The sequence below is a fragment of the Etheostoma spectabile genome, chromosome 8, assembly GCF_008692095.1.
Source record: "Etheostoma spectabile isolate EspeVRDwgs_2016 chromosome 8, UIUC_Espe_1.0, whole genome shotgun sequence".
NCBI lineage: Eukaryota > Metazoa > Chordata > Actinopteri > Perciformes > Percidae > Etheostoma > Etheostoma spectabile.
Genome location: NC_045740.1, coordinates 10,836,406 through 10,863,636, shown reverse-complemented (window position 1 = coordinate 10,863,636; position 27,231 = coordinate 10,836,406). Strand labels below are relative to the sequence as shown.

At 41.7% G+C, this 27,231-nt stretch overlaps 4 protein-coding genes across 4 annotated transcripts in view; 2 read left to right on the top strand and 2 right to left on the bottom strand.

The window, feature by feature from the left end:
• frmd4a (FERM domain containing 4A) overlaps nt 1-4,040 on the bottom strand; it is a 103,569-nt gene extending 99,529 nt beyond the window's left edge. Inside the window, exon 1 of the mRNA XM_032524498.1 lies at nt 3,742-4,040. Coding sequence (XP_032380389.1) covers nt 3,742-3,786 — 45 coding nt within the window. The 5' untranslated portion in view covers nt 3,787-4,040. The remainder of the gene's footprint in view (nt 1-3,741) is intronic.
• A 2,642-nt stretch (nt 4,041-6,682) lies between these two features.
• On the top strand, nt 6,683-11,259 carry LOC116694699 (receptor-interacting serine/threonine-protein kinase 3). The gene is made up of 11 exons (XM_032524545.1): nt 6,683-6,818; nt 7,060-7,253; nt 7,365-7,713; nt 7,802-7,950; nt 8,054-8,103; nt 8,347-8,508; nt 8,664-8,746; nt 8,872-8,929; nt 9,016-9,108; nt 10,750-10,992; nt 11,083-11,259. Exons 2-11 carry the CDS (start codon nt 7,099-7,101, stop codon nt 11,094-11,096), a joined length of 1,356 nt encoding a protein of 451 aa, XP_032380436.1. The 5' UTR covers nt 6,683-6,818; nt 7,060-7,098; the 3' UTR covers nt 11,097-11,259.
• A 521-nt stretch (nt 11,260-11,780) lies between these two features.
• On the top strand, nt 11,781-17,929 carry impdh1a (IMP (inosine 5'-monophosphate) dehydrogenase 1a). The gene is made up of 16 exons (XM_032524530.1): nt 11,781-12,623; nt 13,111-13,209; nt 13,823-13,871; nt 14,347-14,448; nt 14,625-14,699; nt 14,842-15,048; nt 15,194-15,281; nt 15,394-15,593; nt 16,060-16,150; nt 16,241-16,336; nt 16,445-16,588; nt 16,806-16,947; nt 17,045-17,188; nt 17,271-17,354; nt 17,559-17,575; nt 17,713-17,929. Exons 1-16 carry the CDS (start codon nt 12,388-12,390, stop codon nt 17,814-17,816), a joined length of 1,878 nt encoding a protein of 625 aa, XP_032380421.1. The 5' UTR covers nt 11,781-12,387; the 3' UTR covers nt 17,817-17,929.
• Nucleotides 17,930-18,817: 888 nt separating this feature from the next.
• On the bottom strand, nt 18,818-25,952 carry LOC116694680 (proline-rich transmembrane protein 4-like). Its single transcript, XM_032524504.1, is given in 4 exon segments — nt 18,818-21,556; nt 21,559-22,749; nt 24,249-25,173; nt 25,464-25,952. Coding segments are annotated over 3 exon segments (2,916 nt in total). The 5' UTR covers nt 25,054-25,173; nt 25,464-25,952; the 3' UTR covers nt 18,818-20,636.
• Between the last annotated feature and the right edge of the window lie 1,279 nt (nt 25,953-27,231).

The following is a 27,231-nucleotide window of genomic DNA, read 5'->3' as shown; positions in this document are numbered from 1 at the left end:
ACATGTACAGTACACAAACACACACACACACACACACACACACACACACACATTCAGTACATAACGTCATAGAGCAGTGATTTGATTACCGCTGAATGAATCCTCTGGCTTGATCACACTGAGTCATCTGGTCTCGATCCTCAGTGACAGAATAATTGAATGAGGGACAGTAATGAAGAGACATGGACACCAACATGAAGGGCAGCGCAAGGTCTTTGTTTTTGGGTTTCCTCTCTTTCTAATTGGTTCGTAGCTGGATGCTTGCCCAAGCATAAATAACATATCTCTTATCGAGTTATCAACATGACTTCACAACAGGCAAAGTTCAAGCCACATCTGTACAGTAGTATTTGCTTTGCCAGGTGTGTGATGATGTCATCTACAACAAAGCATTTTTCATGCAGGAAATTGACAGAAAAGCTCTGAACATGTACACCGCTGTATCACTGTGACAGTGAAGCTGAGAGATGCTGAGAGCTCACTGTATGCAGAGCAGAACCTTCCAGCAATATGAAGATAATCCACTTAGCTTCTGTGTGTGTCAAGATACCAACTTGCCCTGCTTTCTCTCAGCTGTATTCGCTGGGCCCAGTGTAACGGATAGCAAAATGCATATTGATCGACTGCCCCTGATTATGGAAAAATACATTCCACTCTGACAGAACAAGAGATCTGCAAAAATAAAACAAGAAGAGCCAGAGCAGAACAAGAGATGAACTCCAGTTTTTTTGACGGCCTCATCTCCGTCTCTAAACATGATTCCATGTGACACTCAATCAGCATGTGTTCAATTTAGGATAAATCCTGGATTCGCTGCATCAAAAAACTAAACTCTCTGACTGAGCCTTTTAAGATGTTTTAAGATTTAGTCTGTAATTACTATATTGCTGTTATTTACCCCCTATTCTCATTACATTTTTCAGGTTTAAAGCACCTCTCTACCATCCAAGGAACAGTATATCCATCTTGGCCATAGCTGCTCTTCTCTGAGCCCTAAAGAGCAGAGCTAATTGGCTCGGTGATGAGCATGATGGCGGCAAAGACTATAGCTGTTCCAGTTCTGATTTAAAGTATAATGAATCCTGCAACTTCTGTAAGAGCGCACACATTAGTTTGACCCACAAAAGGAAATACTTGTATGTGATCACACATGTCCAGGATTTAAAATAGTCTTGTGCGGTAGTCACACATTTCAATTTAGGTGAAAGACAAAGCTAGGGGACATGTACAATCTCTGTGACAGAGATCTCTGCTGTAAAGCTATAACATGTCCCGCTGAGGTCAAATGATACCATCTACTTTGTGATCTACTCCAATATCAGATGACAGCATGTCTCTGTGTGTCTTGGCTGGAGACAGACTTGTTATTGATCTCTTTATCCTCCACTAAAACAGAATCCCATCAGAGCAGGCAGACAGACAGAGAGATGAAATTGGCATGGAATCCCCCATATGTTGGTTATACAGTATGTAAAAACATGGCCGTATTTAATTAATCTATGAAGATGAAGGACCTTTAAAAATGACTCTTTTGTCACTTTTCCCTCCCAGTCATTGTATTTTATTGATCTCACCCATTCATAACAACATTAAGATACTTGCCTGAATTCTCATTTAATAGTCTCCCCCTTCTTGGCCCTGTCTCTATATGACAGACATCAAACCATTCGGTTTCACAGCTGATCTTGTCTCCGTCTGGGCCAATCCCATTAGTGCCAGACCAATAAAGCCCAGAGGAGAACTAAAACACAATATACTGCATTCATTTAGTTGTTTCAGCTTGTAACAAGAACAATTGTCTTGTTTGTGGTAACTGAATCAGGTCACTTCCTGTTGCTTGAGCTTGGTGAGTGATTATATCTATGTATAAAATTGATGTGTGTGAATGTTTGATGTGAGAGATGTGGGTAATGTGTTGTGCGGTAAGTGTGAATTATGCTGAATTATGCTTAATAAAGATGCTCCTCCAATTACTGCTGGAGATAATCACTAATTCACCTCAAATATTAATAGACACAGAGGCAGGAAGCATGATCAATATTGATCTTGGCCCACCCACAAACACAATGCAACACAACACACACACACACACACACACACACACAGACCTGCATGGACTCCCATTAATAATTCAAATAGGTTCAAGCCCTAAAATTATCAGCATGAATACAGATGCCATGGATTTTGTGAACAAATCACTGAGCACTTAAATTAGTTATCCATTGTCAACCTTGTTCAGCCTGTATTTATTGTAAAACAAAATTCAACACAGACCAGATTACTGTACATCGTGTTATTCCTTAGCATTGGTGAGCTCAACATCCATGAATAAGTCTCTGCCAAAGAAAACACCAAAAGCCAAAGCCAGGGATGTCCATATTGAAGTGTTTTGCTCATTACCAACTGGCGAAGAGCTGCTCGGAATTAATAATAATAAATGGTGACAAAATAATAGCTGTGTGCGCTGGCTCAAATCATCTGTAAAACAAAGTGACATTAAAAAGTTGTGACAGTAAGCTAGTTTTTGTGAGCTGGGGTGATGGAAAGAAAATCTGGGGTGACAGCACAGTTGTCAGCTATAACAGTGAGAGCACTTTTAAGGGGCCGCCTTCTATGCTAATGCTAACTTAAGCAGTGGCAGTGCAAAATCTCATGCACTCTTCTCCCACCCTGCTCCTTTTACCGCTGCCTCTCCCCTGAGTGGGGTGCATGGCCTATCGCCATAGTAACAGACAGCCATGACAGGTGGAGATAGCAGGTAGTGCGGCGATGCATGACTCCCCCTGTGACTGCAGAATGCCAACACTATAGAATGAGAATGAACAGAACAAGCTCTCATATACAAAGTACACCCTGCATTCAGGATGTACTTTTGATTCATTGAAGGTAATAAGAAGGGTCCATGTCTTATCTGTTTTCTACACATGCAGCAAAGCCACCCTTCCATGGTTTGACTGTGGAACCGGACCGAGCTGAGAGAGGAGGTCAATGGATTTACGCATGTTGTGTGCTTCTATTTCATCGCTCTCTATGGCAAGATCTGAACCCGACCAAGCCAAGCCCATCTGTATCATGTCAATGAAGGACAGGGTTCTGCACTAACAAGATCATCCAAATTCTCTGTTATGTCCTGCAGAAAATCTGTTTTTTTCTATATTGTGTAGTCTTAATTGAATGATTTAGTCTTAAAGGTAGGAAATTATTGCATGCAACTAATTATCTCTCACACGCACGCACGCACAAACTCACATCTTTAGCAACTTATACACATGCACTGCAGACACACACACATGCCATTTTCACACTAAAATATGTTAAATGACATCTGTCGCCAACATGCACAGACACCATGTTCAGCACCACATGCCAATGCCTGCAGTAGTCTGTGAGGGATTTCTTCCACACCTCACCACTGCAGTAGTTGAACACATGGAGGAGTTAGACAAAAGCTAGAGTTTTCTGAGTTGGATGCAAAAGACAACCATTTCTTCAGTATGGAAAGAGGCTTTAGAGCCTCACTAGGAAGTTATTGGATGATTTCAGGCTTGTGGATGGTAGTAAAGGGGAGGAGCAAACAAGCAACATCCCTTTTAATGAGATAACAGCTCACCTACCGCATTAGTGGCTCAATGAACATTTGCCATGAAGACAGAGTGATGAGAGAAAGCTACAGCAGTGAAAGAAACGAACAAAGACAGACAGTAGACAGCGCTGACAATACTATACCGCTCCGAGACTCACCATGAGCAAACACACGGCTGATTCAGGCATAAGTTGGACAGCCATGTTGGGATCCTCCTATACTTTCTTGTGAAAAGGGAACGTTGCCAATTTCCCGGAGCGTCTCTCTTCGTTATCCTCCTCCTCGTTCCTTTTATTGTCGGTCTTCACCTAGGAAGCACGCTTACCACTGTCCAGATGAAGTCCTTTGACTGTCCTTAACCACCTCCCTCTGTCTCTGAGTCAGTGCGGCAGATAGCCTCTGGTCTCTGATTGTAATGCCACAGTCCCTGGAGAGCCTGTGACTCCCCAGTCTCTCTGCGACTCTTCAGACTAAGCAAAAAGCAATCCTTCTTCTTCCAGTTCTTTGATCTGAGAGCAGGGCAGACATCCCCCCCACTCCCCCTTTTCACTTTTAAAACACTCCCCGAAGACCCCACGCCCACCTCCCCCAAACCCCTCTGACTCGAGCGCCTCTTGCTAAATGCTCCCCTCCCTCTGTTGCTGCCTTCTGCCTCCCTTTTTTAGTCTACTCTCCTCAAAACACAAAGCACATCCAGGCGTGCATGTGAGTTCTCGGTCTACTCTCTTTTTCCTGAGGCGGTCCTGTTACTGCTTCAAAGGATGTAACCTGCATCAGGGATGCTACCCAGTCTAAAGCACCTCTCCACTGTGGTGGGAAAGACAGACGCTCACCTCAGCTCTCCATTCAGACATCCAGCGCAGAGAGATCTCCTTTAGGCTGATCCCCTGCCTCATATATCATCAGCATGAGCCAATGGCAGAGAGGGAAGCAAATAAAGGAGAGTATGATACACAGTTTCAAAAGGACAGAGGATGAGGTGAAAGGCAGCCACGAGGAGAGAAATGTAGTTGAGATAGCAGCCACTGGTAGGAGAGGTCCACACTGCACTGAGCGTAAATGAGGGTGTGTGGAGAAGAGGGAGGGGAGAGAGCGATGGAAATGCAGAGAGCGAGAGCAGACCGCGCCTATCAACGCCGGCCAAAACAGCAAGGCAAAATGGGATGTGCGTAAATACACCTCAGCTCGCTTAATGAACAGAGTGTGCATTTGTGACATATGATTTACATCCATAGAAACTGTCAGGTTGACAGACACCTGTGCTCCAGACTGTCAATTTTCTTTTCAGAGCAGTGTTTGACATTCATAATTCAGAGTGTAAACAATCTTAGCATGGCTTGTGTCTTGTGTGAGCATGAGAGAGCATGCATGGTGGAGAGATAAAGAAAGTAATGAGAGGGAGATTCTCGAGAGAAGGTCAGAAATCATGGAATCATAGGAAGAAAAAAAATCTGTAGCTGGAGAGAAGACTCAAGGCTCAGTGCACCAGCTCAGCTTTAAATATTGTGAAAATGTAACTATCTTCATTGTGAGCAAATGTATGCACACGCATGATTATGGGTGGGTGTACAGTTGGGTACATAATCCCATCATTTTGCTTGAATAATTTAACAATTTAAGAAAAAAAAATATTTTACAATATATTTCTCTCAAAAGAACCAGTTGTAACTTGTTCCATTGCATATATGCATATCTACTGTACTGTATGTGAGTGGGTTATTTTTTTAAAGACCCCCTCCAATGAAAATCAAATTTTGAACTGTCAACATGTCTTTAATTGTCCACATGTCCATATTTTGTTTTTTACATGTTACAAGACATGCCATAAGTGTAAAAAGCAGTAAATCTCTCAAAAACATAAAAAGTCTCAAAAGCACAAGAGATAAAGATGTCTAAGGAATCAACCCCACTAACTTGGAGGGGGTTTTCTATATTGTTAGCATAAAGCTAGGGTGAAATAAGGACTAATTGAGGTGAAGCCAGGTACGTATTGGTATTTTGCGAGCTAAATTTCACTTTTTTCAAAACAAAGGCTGAGACATACGCTGTGTCAGCCACGGCCAGTTGCAAGCTAACAAGCTAACAAACAAACCTAAACAAATCAAAAATGCTAACTACTTACCATACTGACACGTCTACTAGTCGACGATTTTGGTGCACAACAGACTCCTTATCTGAGTCTGGGTCTGACTGAGACCCAAACATGCATGACTGAATCTCTCCAGCGTTTCTAGCAATCTTGATGGCAGGGAGCAATGCCAGATTCACAATTTCTCAATAAGGGAGAATGAGTAGATGCGTTTCAAACCCCTTTGAAGCACATCTACTCATGTACATTGGCTTTGTTTTTATTTTTTACATAGGGAAACAAGATATCAGTCACAGCAGAATACTTTAACAAGCGTTTCAAATGTGTCTGATGATGAGCGATCACATGTTTATTCTTCATCTATTTTAAAACCCACTTAGTAGTGACTAATATAAACAATGAAGTCTCACAGTCACAGCAAAGCTTGCTTTCTATAGGCTGGATCGCACACAGAGAGCAGCAAGCACGTAATGGATGGGAGGAGATTGCCATTGTCTCTAATAATACTTTTTCTACCACATCCCCACACCATTCAGATAACACGTAGCCCTGAAGAAATATCCAGTGCCCTTCCTAACTTCCTCTTACAGTGCATGCTTCATGTATCCTTAAGGAAGTTAAAACATGTATCACATCATTGTTATAGCCACTATAAAAATATTAATGAAACGGAACAATATTCCAGTTTGTATTTCACCACATAAAAATCGGTAAGGCTGAAAGGTAAAATTATGTTAAATGTTATTTAAGTCCTTTAAGCATAACATTTTCTTTGGTGTGTGATATTAGCAACACATTCTTGCCACTCCCTGAAATAAAAATCACGACCAAACATCCAAAAATGTGTACAATCGTGTCAAAATCATATTTTATTCAGTTTTTCTTCTTTTTCATTCACAACAGTAAATGTGACCCACTCCATTTACAACACCTGCAGCCACATATGTACAGATGTTGCGCAAGTCAAGCTCTCTTTCCCCCAGCCTCCCTCGTATGCCCCAGTAAACTCCTCCCCTCAGCTACAGCTTCAGGCTGCTCAGAGAAAAAAAACAGGAAATATGAACGTGCCTACTGTACTTGTTTGCCACAACTTTCGTATGAACTAATTCTTGAATCTTAATGTACCCACGCACGAGGAAACACATGGTGAGTAGAAGCCACCTTTTTATAAAGTAACATGAACAAAACATAAGGGACATTGAAATTGTTTGTCACTTTCTTCAAAACCAAAAGTTGCTTTTAATCTAATGTGGTGCTAAAAGCAAGGGCACAGTATAAGCAGTAATTACAACATAGTGTATAAAAACAAATATCTAAACAGCCATTGTTCGACTTTTCTTTATGTTTAGCAGCTTTGCTTTAAAATTCTTCTCATATTTTGGAATAGATTGGCAGTTGCAGTTGTTTTACCTGATTTCAGCAGGAGATGGCACTGCCAAGCCAGAAGACTGAGCTAGTCAGTGACACAAGCTTGGACAATTGGGAGTCAGTTGGCTCTGGGGGATTCGGCTGTGTCTACAAGGCCAGGCACAAGGACTGGGGAATCAACGTGGCCATAAAGATACTCCATAAGGATGTTTGGTAATCAACTTTGTAACTTGAAATACTTAGTTCGAATGACTAATGCATGCACATTTTAAATTGTAATTTACCAAGTGAATGTCTCTTTACCTTATTTTTTTTTTTTTTTAGTTCTTACGACAATAACCTACATCGTTCCAGCCCCTTCACAAAACTTTGTGATGAAGCTAATCATATGGATGAGGCTGCCAGTGAGTTTGTGCTGAGGCGCTATGGAACTTATCAGGGATATCGGTCTGGTAAAGAAACATCCATGCAACATGGAATAGTGATGGAGTTCATGAGAAATGGATCTGTTGAGTCCCTGCAGAAAGAACTCTCTGGCCCTCTGCCGTGGCCCCTGGTCTTCCGCTTGGCCCATCAAGTAGCTCTAGGCATGACCTTCCTCCATTCAAAGAACCTTATACACGGCGACCTAAAGCCAAGTAATGTACTGCTTAACATGGACCTTAACGCCAAGGTAGAATGCCATCAACCTAAACTCTTATGTAGATACAAAGCCAATGTAATTGTATGTTTGATATTATGTTTCCCTTCTTTCTCTGTAGCTAGCAGACTTTGGTCTGTCCAGAGTTTCAACCAGTGCTTTAAACAGCAGCAGGGAAACAACAGAGAAGATTGGAGGCTCATACAAGTACAAGCCTCCCGAGGCTTTTAAAGCATCATATGAACCTGCCCGTGCCTTTGACAGATACAGGTTGGACACAACTTAGAATCCTACTGCCTATATTGAAAACCTTAACAGCATCACATCGACCACTGAAACTGCTACTGAAAAAGTCTTTCTCTCTCTTGATCAGCTACGGTATCCTGCTCTGGTCCATTCTTATGGGTAAAGAGCCTTATCCATGTAGGTATAGTTTCTTTTATTGTCCTAATATTTGCCACTAAATAGTATTTCTTTTTTGACACTTCAATTTTCCAATATTTTATCCAATGAAATCACATTATGCCATATCTATTTTCTCCTCTGTGCTAAACTCTCTGTGCTAAACTAAGCACTGCATGTACAGCACTGTATATGTCCAACTCCCACTCTCCGTGTTTGCATCTTTTGATGCTTGTCTTCATCATTATATCACATGTTCTGTAGGCGCTGATTATGCTCTTGTGAAACTGAGGATCCCTGAAGGAGACAGACCTTGCTGTGAGGAAATTGACAAGACGAAGCTGGAGGTAGATGGTTTGGAAGCACTGGTTGACCTCATGAAGAGGTGCTGGGATGAAAGTCCCTCGAAGAGACCTACCTTCAAAGGTGAACATTTGTCATTGTTGTCACCATATTAGAACATTTTCTGCTCTAAACTACATACTTTGAGCAAACAAGCTTAGAATCCTTGTTGACTAGCTGGACACATACAGTACACTACGTATTAATATGTAGTAATTGAAACTTTGTTTCTGTTTTAGAGTGCTTTGAAGTAACTGAGAAAATCTTCTCAAAGCACGAGAAGGGAATTCATAAGGTGGTCGATGACGTCTTGACAAGACTGGTACAACTAATTTCAGAAAATGAAATATAGTGCAGATTAATCATGATTTATAATTTAGGAGGAAGAATTTGAACTGGTTTATTTCTTTCTCTAATATACAATATCTTCTCCCTGTTGTACTTTAGGAGTCACAAAACAGTAATCAATCAAGCCTGGCATCCAATGTTCCTCCTCAGACACCAGGTAGATTGTTTAATACTGTTAGTGGGTCAGGCGAGTGTGTCCTCATAAGTTATTCATCTAACATGATGCGTCTTTCTCTTTTTCAGAACAGTCAGAGTCAAATGATGCTGTTGATAATGACTTTTGCAAACAGGACTCTGTCAGTGTTTCTACTAAAATAATGAGTGATGAAGATAAAGGTGAGTATTTCTGTCCTTTAATGTGATGAAAAATTTGTTTCAATCACATTAAAGCTGCAGTAGGGAGTTCTGAGAAAACGTGGACTTAGCCTAAAAATTTGAACAAGCCCACCTTACAGGTCCCTCCCCTTGCTCTCTGCTGCGCTACAGCTCCTCCCCCACAGCGGGGCCTGCCGTGAACGCGCAGGCTAGTAAGCAGTACCACCGATGCTTTCCACATCCTCATGGACAATACAGGGGATTACTTGAGGAGGGTATAGCTTATGTAAAAAAATGTTTACATAAGCTATTTATTTCAATAAAGGGTTTAAAATGATTTTTATGTAATCGCTCATTTGTGAGAACAAAAGTAGCACTTTACACAGTACATCACTAAATTACCTTTTGGATCTAAACTTTCAGTAGGAATGATGAATCAGTGAGGAAGCTCAATAAGCCAAGGAATAACAACATCTTAGAAATATGTCTTAGGTTTTATTTTGCATATGGGTAAAATAAATCAGCTTTTTTGCAAAGTACTCCTGCACAAGGAAATACTGAACATTTTGATTTGGACTGAAAGACGATTCCTTCACGTGCCTCTGTGTCTGGGGGCCATGTCTGACCTGTTGAAGGAGCATAAAGAATTTGATTTACAAATCAAATCCTGAGGGGAAGAAAACGTGTTTAAAAAATAATCAAAAGTAGAAGTCTGCCTTGCCAAACGATGATGGGGACAGCGCACAATTAAAGTAGTTTAACCAGAGCTACATTTATTGTGATCGACAAAAAACATTTTGGCTCACTAAATGTAGGCATCGAAACAATATTACTTATACTGAGGGTGAAGGAGTTAGCAAGTAAAGTTAATCTTCACCTGCTACAACATTCCTGCCGTGCTACAAGCTAACAAGCTAAATGTTAGACTTAGCAACAAGCTACGGAGTAAACTGAGATTTGCGCTATCACCAGTGTACTGAAAGTGTGCTGTAACCATCGATACTTAGTTGTGTAGTTCTTAAAAAATGAAACAAATCAAGCAGGGACACTTACATGTCAAGCAGAAATGTGGCTAACGCTAGCTCTGAATCCGTGTTGACTCCTTTCAGGAGGCGTAGCTCCCTCCACCTCTGAAAAGCCGCTTCGATGTTGACCCTCGTTTTATTTCGGCTCGGTTTAATTCTTTCTTTTTAGCTCGCTCTTCGTCATCGGTCTTCTTCTGTTTGCCCGTCTTTGTTTTCTGAGCAGGTGTCACTCGAGAAAATTGGCAGTTTTCCTGAAAAGTTGTTTCTCCGCGATTAGCACAGCTGCAGTGCACTGGCAATCTTGAGCTTGAACGATGGTACGCGCTGTGCGGGGAGGGGTATGAGCAGCGCGTACACGAGAGTGATTGACACTGCTAAGACAGTCTCCTGGCTCTGATTGGCTGTTTCTGACCGGGAGCGGTGTATTTCTGCAAGTGGCAGTAGGAGCACAGAGAGGAGCCACAGGAGCTTGATATTTTTACAGATTATCTGTCTCATATTCTACTGTCAGGACATAGTGACAGTTTTAACAAATATGTAAAAAATACATTTTTACAAAAGTTACCTACTGAAGCTTTAAGTCACATTAATGATTTCATTTCACTTTTTATGTTCGTTCTTTTATATTTCGAAACAGCAAAGTTTGTTGACAACAACAGGGTCAAGTTGATTCAAAACGTTACTGGGGTAATGGCAATAACAAAGGAGCTTGGAAACATGGTCCACCCTGAAGCCTACTCATGTGTTGAAGATAAGCAGAAAACAACGCAGGAAAAAATGAGAGTGCTTTACATGACATTTCGTTCAGGAGGGGTAGCGGTCAAAGCAGCCTTCTACGACGCCCTCAAACAACATCATCCCGAACTAGTAAAGAGGCTCGGTAGGATTTCCTTCTGTTAAAATGATCAAAATGGTGGTTAAATCTATGACATGCTATCCAAAGTTTTAAGTTCACTTTCTTTTCCCTCAGGTGGCTATGCTTAAGGAACTTGTGGCCTTCCTGCATTTTCTGCAGGTGAAAAACTTTCTTGCCTCTCCCGCTTCGCTCAAATTTTTTATGAAAAAATCATGTATTTCATGTATTTAAGTTGTTGAGATGTTTTTGATATTTCACTAATAAACATATTGTTTCACAAAAGAAAGAAAATTAGTTTCTCCTTTTCAGCTCAGAAAGTATCATGGTAAGTTCTGAAGGGGCTGTGGCTTAATTATCAGCAACAAACATGTTTGCCATTGTTAGCATTATGATGAGGGATGTTGCTTGATTCCTCCAGCGGAAAGAGAGAGAGAGACAGACATGGTAAGAGGCTTTTCTAGTACAATCCCTCAGTAACTGTCACAAGCAGTCAGTCAGTCACCTGCAGATGATGGTGTCGAGGGCGTCTCATGCAACACAGTTACTCTCCTTTCTCAGTTTAATGTACAAGTTTTCTGTTTACTACTGTTCTCTCACTGTGAATATTGGTCCAAACAGTGAACTGATAAAGACAAAAAACAACAACAAACCTTAATACCATTGTAATCCTCCAAGGTGAAAGTGTGTTTAAGTGTCATCTTGACCCATCCTTCTCTTCCTCAGTCCAACTGCATCACTCCACCCTATGCACCCATCTCACCCCACCCCATCCTGCATTAATGCTCCCAATCCTCTTTGTGGGAGTGTGACGTCTGCTACTGTCAGAAACAGAGTTAAGCTCAGCAGGCACCGGGAGAACAGAGTGAAGAGAAGCTCCACAGATATCCAAGCAGCAACACATTCTGGGTCCTCAGGGGGACGAATCTCTGCCACTTAAGCAAGACCTGACTCTCCTCCCCTGCGGCTGTTTGTGTCTCCAGCTATAGGGGATATTCATGGATTTCTAAATTTGGTGTGACAAGATAGTTGACTTTAGCAACAGGTTTGCCAAAAACTCTGTGCCCCTAGCTGAGGGCCTTACCAGCCTACAACTCCAGGAATGAGAGCTGACACACTGGAATACAAACTCTTCTCAGGGCAAACAACATAGCTGCTGCATCTGCAGTTTTTAGATTTTTTTTTACAAATTCTGGCCATTTTGGTTTAACTGCTGCACTGGCCACAAATCAGATGGCAAATAGCTTCCTCCCGTGTCAGGTGTGTCTGAAAGGTGTTTGTGTGAACATGCACTCAAAGCATTAGGAGTTTATGAGTGCTGTGTGTGGGAGTTGCTGGAGTCACTGTTTAATTGGAGTGTGAGGGTGTGTGTGTGTGAGGTGGTGGGGCCCTGTGGAGGTCGTAGCCCTGGATTTCTTAGAGATGGAGGGTCATGGTTATGAACGGTTTGGAGATGGGGAGAGGGACACTTACCAAATTGACTACCGGAGAATTGTAGGGGACATGGAACCAGCACGACCTCGCATCTCAAACAGAGATGGGGAACAACCTCACACCTACGGGGCCCATGCCCACCCAGCGCCACATGGACATGGGCATGAGACTGCAGCCCAGCGATACAGCGCTACACGTATCCAAGCTGGCTATGAACCAGAGAGGTCAGTCTCATACTTTTGCTTGGTCTATCACCACACTTTGCATACTGTAATGTCATGCCCATCTCTGCTTTGCAGAAGTGATTGTGTGAAGCCTTATAACGTCTATCTCTGGCAGCAACTCAGATGTTTACGCTTTCTAGCCTAATTGGTTATGCACTTTTACAAACCCCTTTATCAGCTTCCTGGGCAGCCAACCAAATCCTCTTATCTGTTGCATTGCCGTCATAGGTGTATAGAAAGAGTATCCAAAGTACAGGATGGAATCCTTTTGTTAGCATTTCCAGTTCAACATTTGTTGTAGGATCAAGAACATACAAATGACACGATTAACTCTATGGCGCTGTGAAGGACGTGATAGAAATAAGTGTCACCTATTCATTGTCATATCTTTATACACTTGTCAAATATGTATTAAATATAAAAAAAACCTGCATTTCATATTTTCAGTCATATCACGTCTGCATGTGTGTGTGCTTTTGTACGTCAGCATGGCAGACTACTTGATCAGCGGAGGCACAGGTTATGTTCCTGAAGATGGATTGACAGCACAACAACTCTTTGCTATCGGCGATGGGCTTACATATAAGTAAGAAATGTTTACACAAATACATTTTACCGGCTCCTTTTATGGTATTTAACTCTGAACAGACTGACACGGACGCACATGCACACATAGTATGCATGCATGTGCACTCACAGAAGCACACATTATGGTTATGCAATGTCTTCCATTAAATGTTTAGCAATATCAGTGATAATACACCGGCTTGGGTTTTACAGTTTTATATGGAGGATTACAATGAGTAATACTACTTTCAAGGATGACTCGGAGTGGTGGCATAGACATTAAAAACGGTGTGTGTGTGTGTATGTGTGTGTGTGGATTTATCAGTGTGTCAATGGGTGGCACGGTGTAGTTTCCTTAATGGAGGCTATATGCAGGGTTTATAAATGCAGAGCATTTCCGTGGGTTGAAAGGCAGACAGATTATGATGATTACTGTCAGCTAAGTTTAAAAAACTGCTGCTTTGTAGGAATGTAATATGCTAAATGGTTCACATAAAACAACTAAAGCTACGTGATCCTTGTTCATGGTGGTGAATGTTGCTAGCAATATTGACCATTAATTTAATTTATGTCATACTTTCCTAGTTCCGATGTGAAATGTTTACCTCTGTCTATTTTGTCTCTCCTTACAGTGACTTCTTGATCCTCCCTGGTTTCATAGATTTTACTTCTGAAGAGGTGGTGCGTATCAAAACACAGCCCAGCACATTCACACGCCACAGACTGCACACTGTTCCCTGGTGCACAGTTTATTGTTGTTGTTATTTTTGTAGGTGATGCACAAAGAACAATTTCTTCATATTCTTGACAGATCTTTGTTATGTTCCTTGGAGCACAATGTTGTTTATTTGGCTTGCTTTGTTTTTGTCTTTGCAAGCTCTGCTGGGAAATTAAATTAATTTCATGACTGGGTCACATGTGTTATTGTTGGATATGTGTTCAAACACACACACACACACACACACACACCTGCACCCGTGCATGCCCTTACGCATGCACACACACACACACACACACACACACACACACACACACACCACACACACACACACATTCATCCAACACTCAGCACTAGATTTACTTTTATATATGTGTTTATCGGTGATTTTAGGATCAAAAGATGATGCTTCTCTTTCCAAATGCACTCCATTTTTAGGATCTAACCTCTGCATTGACAAGAAAGATTACTCTGAAGACACCTCTTATTTCATCTCCCATGGATACAGTCACAGAGTCATCCATGGCCATCGCCATGGCTGTGAGTACAAGCACAGCACCACCTTTCACTCACCATATCAGATCGTTCCCTCAGCTTAGCATCACCCTGTTCCACAGACCATGCCAAGTGTACAAGCAAAGTGGATAGGTTTTCAGTTTTTATTTATTTCATCATTGAATTATTTCCTCTCCTTTCCCTGGTTGGCTGGGCTGAAGTTGATGGGTGGGATTGGAATAATTCATCATAACTGTACTGCTGAGTTCCAGGCCAACGAGGTGCGCAAAGTCAAGGTACAATGGACAAAGTCAACAAAGACTTACAGAGATTTTAATCAGTGACACTGTACCACAACAGCTGTCACAATAAGATGAAAACGATATATACAATGAATGGCCTATAATCATTTGACACTTGCTTTTTTGTTGTTGTCAGAAATTTGAGCAGGGCTTTATTACAGACCCAGTGGTGATGAGTCCCCGACACACAGTTGGGGACGTGTTTGAGGCAAAGACACGCCATGGTTTCTCTGGGATTCCTGTTACAGAGACCGGCAAGATGGGCAGCAAGCTGGTCGGCATTGTCACTTCCAGAGACATTGACTTTCTGTCTGAGAAGGACCATGACAGACCCCTGGAGGAGGTCTGTGTATAGCTGATGTGTTAATGTTTGCATGTGTGTGTAAAACATAATCTATGCAGCCAACATATGCTGTCAAATAAATTGGTGGTATAGTGACATACATGCACTTTGCTGTTTGAATCAATTAAACCTCTTTTTGATTCAGGCAATGACCAAAAGGGAAGATTTGGTTGTTGCACCCGCTGGAGTCACACTAAAAGAGGCGAATGAAATACTGCAACGTAGCAAAAAAGGTAAATCTGTGAAGCAGGTCACGCTACGATAGAGCAAACCTAACCAGCACTTGCACTCAGAAACTCACTTTCTCTTTTTTCTGTCACTCATTTTACACTCTGACTCTCCTAGGTAAGCTCCCCATAGTCAATGACAGTGATGAGCTGGTTGCCATCATTGCTAGGACTGACTTGAAGAAGAACAGGGATTATCCTCTGGCTTCCAAAGACTCCCGCAAACAACTGTTGTGTGGTGCTGCTATCGGTACAAGGGAAGATGACAAGTACAGACTGGAGCTCCTCATGCAGGCTGGGGTGGATGTCGTAGTCCTGGTAGGTCTTGACTGTGATCTGATAAGGCTTTTGGTTAGTTAGCAATATGATTTTGATTTCATAGCACAAAACAATCCTAAGCACATACACATTAGCTAAGAAGAAGAAGAAGATGATGATGATGATGATGATATCCATATGTATATAGCACTTACATGTTGCACACACATGTGTCTCTTTGTAGTTTGGCTTATTTGAAGCTAATGTACTTATGCTGGAGTCCAGCTGTTTGGTGTTTGTACCTTCATGGTTGAAAGCACTTATTGGAAGTCACTTTGGATTAAAGCATTGGCTAAATGGCATGTAATGTAATGTGATGTAACAGTCAACACAAATGGTGGCTTTGTAGTTTATTTTTATTCTATTAAACGTGAACTGTTCTCGTTGACATGTTTACTGTTTTAAATCAAAGATCCAGTAGGTGCTTCATCTCTCATTGAAACTATTTCACTTTTTTGGATAACAGGATTCCTCCCAGGGAAACTCAGTGTATCAAATCAACATGATAAACTACATCAAACAGAAATATAATGATCTGCAGGTAGTTGGAGGAAATGGTAAGCTCTATTCCTGTCACAGAGCATTATTATTATTATTACTCATGTCTCCCACATTGAGCTCTTGGCTGTGCGTCTTTCTCCCTCTAGTGGTGACAGCTGCTCAGGCCAAAAACCTCATAGATGCTGGTGTGGATGCCCTGAGGGTGGGCATGGGGTGTGGCTCTATCTGTATCACCCAGGAAGGTATGATCAGGGATGCAGTACTGTGAGCAGCAGCTGATTTAAGATTTGTTAGTTTACATATGATAAAGCAGGTATGTGCTATAAAATTATTATGCTCTTGCTCCTCAGTGATGGCATGTGGACGGCCCCAAGGTACATCGGTGTACAAGGTTGCAGAGTATGCCCGACGTTTTGGAGTGCCAGTAATTGCTGATGGAGGCATTCAGACTGTTGGACATGTGGTGAAGGCTCTGGCCCTTGGGGCATCTACAGGTAGAATTGTGATCTCCTGTTTCCTCACGGCTTACAGTTTTGTGATTTACATTTGGATCATCCAGTAGACACTTATATGTAATAACATTTTTTTTATAATCAACGGACTACTTTTTCCAAATAAAATAAGTGTAGTCTTTTTGCCTATGCCTGTTATCCTTTGCGCACAGCATGACAGCATCTGATGTTTTTGTCCCCTCACATTTCTGGCCCTTAGTGATGATGGGGTCGTTGCTTGCGGCAACCACTGAAGCTCCAGGAGAATATTTCTTTTCAGATGGTGTCCGTCTGAAAAAGTACAGAGGAATGGGCTCTTTGGATGCCATGGAGAAAAATAACAGTCAAAAACGCTACTTTAGGTGAGGGAGCAGAGTTACAGAGGTCTTTTGAAAAATGTATAATAATTTAATGTCATGGTGAACCATTTATCTCTTACCCTGTGTGGTGTTTTCCTAGCGAGGGAGATAAGGTGAAGGTGGCTCAAGGTGTCTCAGGATCAGTACAAGATAAAGGCTCCATCCATAAGTTTGTTCCATACCTCATTGCTGGTATCCAACATGGCTGTCAGGACATTGGAGCCAAGAGTTTGTCCATTTTAAGGTAAATGTGAAATAGTTTGTGTGTGTGTGTGTTTGTATTGTATTAAGGACTTTTGATTATGAGCTGTATGTCTTTGCATTAGGTCGATGATGTACTCAGGGGAGCTGAAGTTTGAAAAGAGAACCATGTCTGCTCAGATGGAGGGAGGAGTCCACGGCCTCCACTCGTGAGTCTGACCCCTGACCCCTCACCCCCGGCTTCTGATCTTTCCTCCTCTGCAAACCTTTTCTTCCTACATGTGCACTAACAATGTGTGTCTAGGCTTTACTGATATTCATAAACCTTTCACTATCAAATAGAATTTACCTGTGCTCAGTGGCATCAAAGTGTCTTCTCTCTTCTTCTTTTCTTACCCATGCTATCACTTTAGATATTCTTTTGTGCCATGTAAGTAAGTCCATGTGGTAATCACAACTTCATCTTCTTCTTTCATCTATTCATCTCCATCCAAGATTGCATTTACAGCAACACACAAAAATACTTTTCACACATTCTTCTTTTTCTTTCAATTGTTTCACGCTTAGTTACGAGAAGCGACTTTACTGAGGCTGGAGGAAGAGGAAACACTCGAACAGGACCAAATGTCCCGACCCCAGCAGCTACCAGCAGAAGCATCGGGCATATGTGATCAAACTACAAACACAAAGCTGTCGTTGCTGTACAACACACACACACACACGCACACACACACTGAAATCTGACATTGCTTTTGTGTGTCCTTCCACCCCTTTTCTTGTCCGTCCAATCTCTGACCCCTCTGAAAGATTGACAAAACAATACACTTTAACATGAATTTAAACTTTGAACTTTACATGCAGTCTCATCCACACAGAACTCCTAAACTGTCCACTGTGGCCAAGGTGCAATAATGTAATTACTCATGTTGATCCCTTTCAACTAGCAAACGGATGTAATTAATTACTTTACAATAGGTTTATCATTGTTAATGTAACAAGAGGACCATCTCCTTGTAGGCCTCTGAATGTTACCCTAATAAAGGAGAGTATACAACAAACGTTGCAGAGGTGCAGCACTATTTCCATGTATTATATCACACACAATATTAATTAGGCAGTTAGACATTTAATTTGCAGAATAAAAGACACATCACAAAACACAGAAAGTCTTTGGCATAATGTTTAAATGTTCAACATTTTATTTCATAAAAAGAGGAAAGGAACACAAGTTACATAGCTTCAGTTTTAGTTTTCTGCTGATACCTTGTATAAAGCTCACTGAGTCAGGTGGAAACACTTCTTACTAGACCTTTGACATTAGTTTATGTTAAAGCAAATTCCATGTAATGTCTCTGATGGGTGAAAATGTGGCTATTATACAAAGGATGCTCTGCTCTCATCATCCTGCATGTAATCTTACCTTACTGCCTGGTAATCTTACCAGGCAGTGAGCTCTTTAAATGTGCTGCTGCTGTTGCAGAGGCGACCAAAGCACGACCAAAACATCAGTCTTATACCACACATACATATTTGTAACAAGGAGTACTTTAAAGAAGCGATCATGTGTAATCTCACTCTAGATTTTCCTGTGGACAACAAAATGTTTGAGGGATAATTCCTTACATTACATTTTTACATTCACAATACAAATGAGTCTGAGTGGCTTGACATGTTATCTTCCATAAATTTACTAAGCAAAAGCACAATATTAATTACATACCGTAGCTATTGTCTGTCCATAATTTTTCAGGCCTGGAATTTAAAAAAATAAATGGTGAGTTATTCAAATAGGCTGGAGTCAGTGGAGAAGAGTGGTAACAAACCTATTGCCTGGGTTAGATTTGTTTCTTCATAAAATTGTAGCCAAAAATTGTGATTTCTTATTTGTCTGAGAAGTACTCAACATCTGTGGTATTACATATGTTGCTCCATGATAAACAGTGGATCGTAATTTTGTAATAACATGCAACCACTTAAATGAGCTATTGTACTGGTTGACAACATTATTTGACAGTTTCTCTAATCATTTTGTACTTGAGAGTTATAGAAAATATAAATATCTTCTTCTATTACCCTAAAGCTTTAAAAGTATATATTATATATTACAGTATATATTAACTGTAAATAGTGGCATGAATAAAGATAGTTTTGTCAAGGGCATATGATTTTATTTGTCACATCTCCAGAAATCAATACAGCAAAACATTTTGTTTTTCTAATTACCACTAGAGGGCAATAGATTCAAGGTTTAACATTGGCAGGCACACAATGCCACAGTTTGCCGCTAGTAGTAAAAAATAAATAAAAACAAGCTCACATTGTTGAAACTTTAAATGTACGTACTACTAAAATATCAAAGATCCCACTTAAATAGTTAGATAAACAAGCAATTCAAAAAATGAAAGAAAAACTTTTCCTTTGTATAAATTTTCATTGAATTTCCAAGTAAATTACATCCCACTTATAATGTCAATGTCAATGTCAATGTCATATTTATTTATATAGCACATTTCCAAGGCCGAGGCCTACCAAAGTACTTTACAGTAAAAAGCACAAAAAATAAAATAAAATGAAACAGATACAATAGAAGACACAATAAATAACAAATACTAAGAAAATAATAATAATAATATCATTATTAATAATAATGATAATATTAATAATAATAATAATAATAATAATAATAATAACAATCATAACAATTATAATAATAATCGTCTGAGGTAAACACTACATGCCAAATGTCTGTTCCCATGATGAAGTACATGTTTGCCAACTCTAAATGGCCAGCAAGGTGCTGATTGTATTGTAGCTGCTAACCACTGTAGATAAAATTGTGTTTGTACAATCCCAACGTGAAAGAGGCTTAACTCATTATATATTAAATCCTTCTGAGCACGTCACCTACTGAACACACATCAACAATGTACAATGAAACTGTTTTGAGCCCATATTGTTTGTCTATTCACCATTAAAAAAGGCTCTCCTTTACCTGTGTAGGCCTTTCAGTTTCTCTCTGCAAGACAAGATAGCTTTAAATAAAAAAAAAAGCTTAACATGTCAGTTATACAAATATTAAAACTCTTGTTTAAGTTAACATCTTGAAAGCTTTGCACTCTTTTGCCATATATATGATCCTTGACATTCATACATGTGTAAATGGAATGAGCATTACAATTAGACTACTGCCATTATTTAAAAAAAAAACATTGCTGCTAGGAGGATAGCTTAGTGGCGTTGCTGAAAACAGATTTGAATATATTTAATATAAAGTGTACAGTATTTATAGAAAATAAGTTGGGTCTACACGTTGGATCAATAATGACCATCCATTTTTTTATCAGTTCAGGTAATTATTTTCATCTGTATAACTTTTATGATGTACAATTTAATTCCTTCATCTAACCTCATCAGAGTATTCTATTTCTGTACTGTACTATTTCTGTATTTTCTGTCGTGTGCATACATTAATCGAAACTGGACTTAACTTTCTATAATTCAATGGTGTCACTGCAAACACTCAGAGTGTCAATTTGTCTGCACACATTGACAAACTCTGCCTGTACAGCCAGATCCCATTCCAGCTGTTTGCTTTCACTCAGGTGTTTAGTCCCTGCCAGCCGCCCAGATCCATGACTGTCCTGGGAGGCTAAGCTGAGGCTTTGGTATCGTCTGTGGTAAGACAGGTGGGGGATTGCTCGTGGGAGGCTGCTCTGAGCAAAGTTTTGACCTCTGTTGGCCCAGGAATATGAGCGCAGTTTTCCTGTCTCCTTAGGATTGCTGCACAGACCATGGGTTGAGCCAGAGATGCTCTCTTTCCAATCACATTGCTCTGGTGACATTGGTGGCTTGCTGTGAGATGTCAAAGAACCATGTGGCTGGGAAGGTCTTAAACTGGACAGTCCGTTCTCTTGATCCACATCACCACAGGAAGAGGTTCGGTATAGGGCATTTTCCACAGAGCTAGGCCCTTGCTTTGACAAACCTTGGCTAGGAGGGCTCAAAGAGAGACTGGAAGAAGCATGGAAGAGTCTTGGCAAACCAAATATACTGTGTGAGAACAAGGATTCGCTGAACAGAGCCTGGTCAATGCTGCGTGACAAGTCTATGGGAGATGGGGGCTGCAGGTCCACAGTAGAGTCAATCTCCAGTCGTAGGCTATCCAGTGACGATAGCTGAGAATCAACTGCTTTCTTAGGCTTGTGCGATGGGCTTGGGGGTGTAGGGAGAGGTACTAAAGTGTTCTGGGTCTGGCTGGACTTGGGGACACAGTCTTGCCCATTTCCAGGAGGATCCACCATTGAGAATAAAGGAAGATCCTCAGTCTGTCCCTTAGTGATGACATCACAGACCACCAGCTTTTCCTGTTTACCCTGAGACCAAGAATCGTGAGAGTAGAGGACAGGAGATCTGCACCTACCTGAGAGGGCAGGGTGAGCCCTCGTGAAGGGGAGCTGCAGGAGAGGCGGGACCAAGATCCTGGCCGGGGATGAGTTATGGTCTTGACAGAGGAGTTGTTGTGACAGAATAGAGGGTGTGAACCAATGAGAGACAAACCTAGACACACCCCAACCTCACAGAGCCTGCAGCCTACTTGGTAGCCCCACCAGGGCCAGGGCTGGAACCCATAGCCATCAACCCCACCTAAACCAAGGGCATGCAGGATCCCATACAACTGAAGGCCTCCGCACCCTAACAAACACAACGAAGCCCCCACTCCAGCTCCTGCTGCCCTACCCCAGTCCTCAACTTTGGCAAATGGGCAACTTGCAGGTTGCATTGCTACAGGAGATCCTCCACTCTCTCCATTGTCATTCAGCCTGTAGATGTGTTTTGTGTTAAATTGCATTAAGCAGTAGAAGATGAGGTAGGAGCATGAGAGAAAGACGGTGAGACAAACAAACACACCCTGAGGGAATAGAAGGATCACAGAGGGGAGGCTGTGGAAGAGCTGGAGCATGCCAACACACCCTAGAGAAACCCCAGAATACAACAGGGACATACACAGCAACAGGCAAGGTCTGGGCAAGGCTGAGAACAAGGTAGAATTAGCAAGTGGGAGTGAAAGATGCATGCGTGAGCGTAAGGAAAGAAGGAGGAAGGCCAGGGAGAAAGCTGAGATCAAACAGGGGAAGGGCAGCTCAGAGAGCAGCAGAGAGCCCAGAGGGGGGAGACGATCTTGGTGATTGTAAGCATCATAGAGCAAACAGAAAGCTTGGATTCCTGCAAATGCTAGGAGGAAAAAGTGGAGCAGGGTGAAGTAGGGGCTTCCTGGGGGACAACGCAGGGGCAGGCCTAGCAGGCAGACCACAGAGATTAGGCCAAATACAGTAAAGACCGAGCCCAGGCCATAGACGTGTGCTTCCCACGCAAATCCCCATGTGGCAAGGGCTGAGTTCCAGTCCGAATACAGAGGGACGAAAAAGGCTGGGCTGAGATCTAGGGAGGGGTCCAGGGACTCGTTGGGGGGAACATCGTCTGGGTAGGTGCGAGTCCAAGGCTGGTTTGATGTTTTACAGGGTATGGCAGATGTTTCTGTGTTACAGTTGAGCAGGGGTGTGCCACTGGTCTTTGAGAGATGCAGGTTATTATCCGTGGAGTCATCTACAAAACATAAAAAATTGAATGGAACAGACTCATTTGTTGTGTCAACATAGAACCAAAAGGCAGACATTTTAAATGCTAACTGAACTGAACTGTTTTGCTAAACATGGTCCATCGAACATCAGCATGTTAGCCTTGTGATCATGACCATGTTAGCATGCTAATGATATAATTCTAATAATAGTAGTACAGATAAAACCATCATAATGATCCAATCAATGAACACAGGCCAAAGTGAATTATATCCACATTCTTTATTGTACAAAAAGAGAGCAGGGTAGAATCTGCCACGTGTGAAGTTAATCCATAATAAAACAGAGTAGGCTTGTAACGGGGAATTTCTAACTGGGTCACAGAGAGAGAGAGAGTGGGAGCATGAGGAAGAAAAGTGTGTGTGTGTGTGTGTGTGTGTGTGTGTAAGAGAGAGAGAGAGATGTATGTTGATTAGCCAGTGTTGACCTCATTGCTGCTCTCATTCTGTGTGGCTATTAGTGAGCACAGTCAAGGGCTGTTGCTATCACAATTGTTGTATATCCTACAAGCATGTGCAGAAATATTTAACTTTCATATGCAGTTGTGACTGTGTAATGAATAAATAATGTAAGCATCTTAATCTCTTGGTAAAATAGCATTCAGAATAAGCTGTATTGAGCCACCTGAATCAGGAAAGCTACTGGTTGTAACTGGATTGTGTCCTATTTCTGGTCCTCCATTAGTAGTGAGGTGATTGTGTCAATGCATAAGCAGCAAACAAGCAGTGAGATTTCTATCTAACAAGTGGCGGATTTTCACTTTAGTATTTAATACATTCACTCAACAAACTAACTGTTGGGCTGAAAATTGTCTCCTGTAATAAATGCATAGGCAGCTTGAGGAAGGTAAATTCCTCACACAGTTCTGTCAAAGCCCTCCTCCCCCCCATACTTGTGGACACAACTCATCATTTACTTTAACAAGTGAGTCCCATCGTGTGTGTGTGTGTGTGTGTGTGTGTTTGTGCGTGTCCGTGTGCGAGTGCGCGTGTGTGTGTGTGCAGTAAATACTGAATGAGTAGGTGTGCACCACATTATCCTGTAACCTTCGGTGTGGACATTGACTTGCAATGGTAATGAAATGTTTCTACATCACAAAGATAGTGAAGAACCAGATAGGCAGAAGCCGTGATAAAAGGATTGAGACAGAAGTACAAGGGGCAAAGGTTTGGGAATGAATTGGGTAAAGACTTTTGAAGAGAGTAAAAGTTTGGGGGAGGTCACTGATGCAATCCATTCTGTGAATGTAAAACACTTGTGGGTGGCAGCAGAATACATATCAACAACACTGCAGTCACACACACTCTTGAGTCTTTTATCTGAGGTATTTCATGAACGCTAATAATCCTGCCATTTACGTTTAGGCTAAGAGTGACCAGGGCTAAGTGGTAACTGTGATTGGTGTCAAGTTTAGTAAATGATGGATTTTCCAAATGCATTCAATTTCATTCAACGTAGGACTCTTACCTTTATCTGCCTCTATGGTGCCAGCTTCTCTGTGTAAAATACCACCCATGATATCAAACAATCCATCTCCGGTCTCTTTCACTGGGACAGTCCCCTCTTGTGTCTCTCCCTGCGTGATAACAGAGGGGGCCGTGGTCCACCCCCAACTGGCCCCTGGTGGAGTGGTGCGCTCAGGGCTGGGCCCAGGTCCAGCAAACAGAGGTGAAGCGGAATCCTGGCCTGATGGAAATGAGCCAGACAGAAGAAAAGGTAACTGGCCATCGGTCGTCTCATTCTGAAAAGCTGAGAAAGGTGGCTGATTCTCTCCAGTCTGTGTAGAATGCAATATAGATCCAGTACTTGTCTCATATGATTGATACTTTAATGTTTGTCCCTGGATAGGTTGTGTTGGTACTCCTCCTGAAGATCTTATTGGTTGTGTACTCTCCTTGGAGACAGCATCTTCTGTATCTACGGGTCTATATGTAAGTCCCTTCTCATTGGGATTCAAAAGAGATGTCTCTGGGCTCACATGTAAATCAGTGTATTCACCAATCACACCTTGTCTATCTAATTCCTCAGATGATGATAAGGGCCAACTCACAGGTAGACCTATGAGGTCAACATTCTCAGTCCCAAACACAGGATTCCCCGGTGCAAAACCCGATCCATGAGGTCTCTGGGGGGGCTGTGTGAGACGCTGCACTGCTGTGTCAATGACTGGCTGTTGTGTATCCTTGAAATTTTCTCCAGTGAAGGCTATGACATGAAGTGATAGAGGCAAGGAGAGGGGGAGAAGAAGATAAAGATTCCACAGAGAGAGCATGGCGAGGGTCTACAAACTCCACGGCAAAGTCACATGTTGTAGGTTTTGAGGGGTGTTGTCCAATCACATGCTTGACAGATCTTTAACCTCAGGTCTCTGGGAATATCATGCTCAACACACCTGGGGGGAAAAGAAAGGTAAATCGCTTTCAAGACACAGTCATAGATATGTATATATATATATGTATCTGCAATAAATAGCTTGAATTTCTGCCCGTGGGGTGAGTACTAAAATGCAAATACTGTATATAAAAAGCACTTCAATCCCTGTACCCTTTCTCCTATAAAGTCCTGTGACATACACAAAGTACACACATTTGAGTGTAAGTATCTATTCATAATAACAGCACATGAAGAGACATTAAGTACACAACGGCTTTCTAGTAGCTGGTGTCAATTCAGCTTTCTTACCTCATCATTAGCCCACTCTGCTGCAGCCTCTTCAAACATGCATATGCTTCTCCGTGTCGCTGCATGCCTACAGTCTCTCTCTCTGCGCAGCACTCTGTGTCCTTTCATACTCACTGTGCTGTGCCCCTCTCCTCTCCATCAGACAGTCGACACATGGGACAGACCCCACCTCCCCGGGACAACCCCCGCTGTCCCACTCTCTACCCTAACCCGTTACACTGATCTGACAGTTTGACTGTTTGCACAATCCCGTTGTCCTAAATCGGCATCCACAACACACACAGTATCATCTCTTACTGCTGGTTCTGTTCCCCCTTATACACATACACACACTTATCCTTCTGATGTGTATGAGGTACTGCATGGGATGTTGAGTATGCGTGTAGAAGAGAAGAGAAGGACGGAGAAGAAAAGAAAAGAAAAGAAAGAAAACTGAAAAAAGGGGAAAAAGGAAAGGGTATAAATATGTCATCGGCAACCATTAGGCAGGAGGTACCCTGCACTGAACTAACCAGTGCTTCAGATCAATATGTGCCATTGTGTGTAATTTATAACTGATGCTGTGCCCTTCCTCTTAAAGTAGCCATCACATAAACAACTCAGTTTGTGTCACAAACAGTAGATGAAGCAGGAAATTGTCTGTGAATAGCACACATGCATAATGCATGATAGTGGTTACTTATGTGCATACAGAATACACTGTAGATACAGTCCCTCTGAACCAAGTGGATACACTTTAAATAATTGCTAACCTTAAGACTGTAATTACCACTTGTGACTTTGCGTCTTTGACATGAAGGATCTCTCTCTGACGATGCAATGTTAGTTGCTTTCTTTATTTTCTTGTTCACGTGTGCTGTTCTTACCCAATGGGGGAAATCCAGTAGCCTCGTGGCCTACTTCAATTCCCAGGGATGTTTCTAAAATAGACACTGATCCACATACCTTTGGATGCATTCAAACTCAGAGAGCTTAAAGTCACACTTCTTTGCCATCTTTGTCTGGCTGAGGTAATGATACGGAAACGGAACGGAAACGTTCTATTTTAAAATTCTCCACTGACCACTGCTGAATAAGCAGGACACATCATGTTTCAAGCCAGAATTATTGCTGTGTGGGCATTCTGTCAAATGCACATAGATTATTCTTCAATCCAAAACATACACTGTATAAATACAGATTAAACTACATGCCAAACAAATCTGCCAAAAATTATAGTTAGTACAAAACTTCAAAACATAAAGACATAAGGAAAGGCTGAATCCAAAGAAAAATGTTGACTGTGACAGTAAATGATAAAGAGAGCAGTTTACCCACTGTCTTCTAAGCTTCATTGTGCCAAGCTTCTCCTTGCAGGATAAAAAATGCCTTTGATGATAACAATGGGATTCACATAAACACAGATTGAAAGACAGTGAGGGCTATTTCAGATCATTTAGTCAGTCAGTCAGTCAGAACTTCCCGAGGGCTGTGAATAACCCGCTGTCTGATGAGGACACAGGAAAGCACCAACCCAGCCGTAACTAAAGGGACTGGAAAGGAACAATGACAGGCCAAACATATGAGCTCAGTGAGGGACATGGCCAAATTATTGTCGCCTCACACTTGCTATCCCAATTCATTGGGCAACTGGTTTCTGTTTGGACAAGTCATCCTCCAACAAGACAAAGTCAGCAGGGATTGGGGTCCAGCTGGCAATGTGGACAGTCAGGACAAGACACAAAAACAAAGCTGTACAAGCAAAGGGGAGGGTAAAAACGAGCCATGG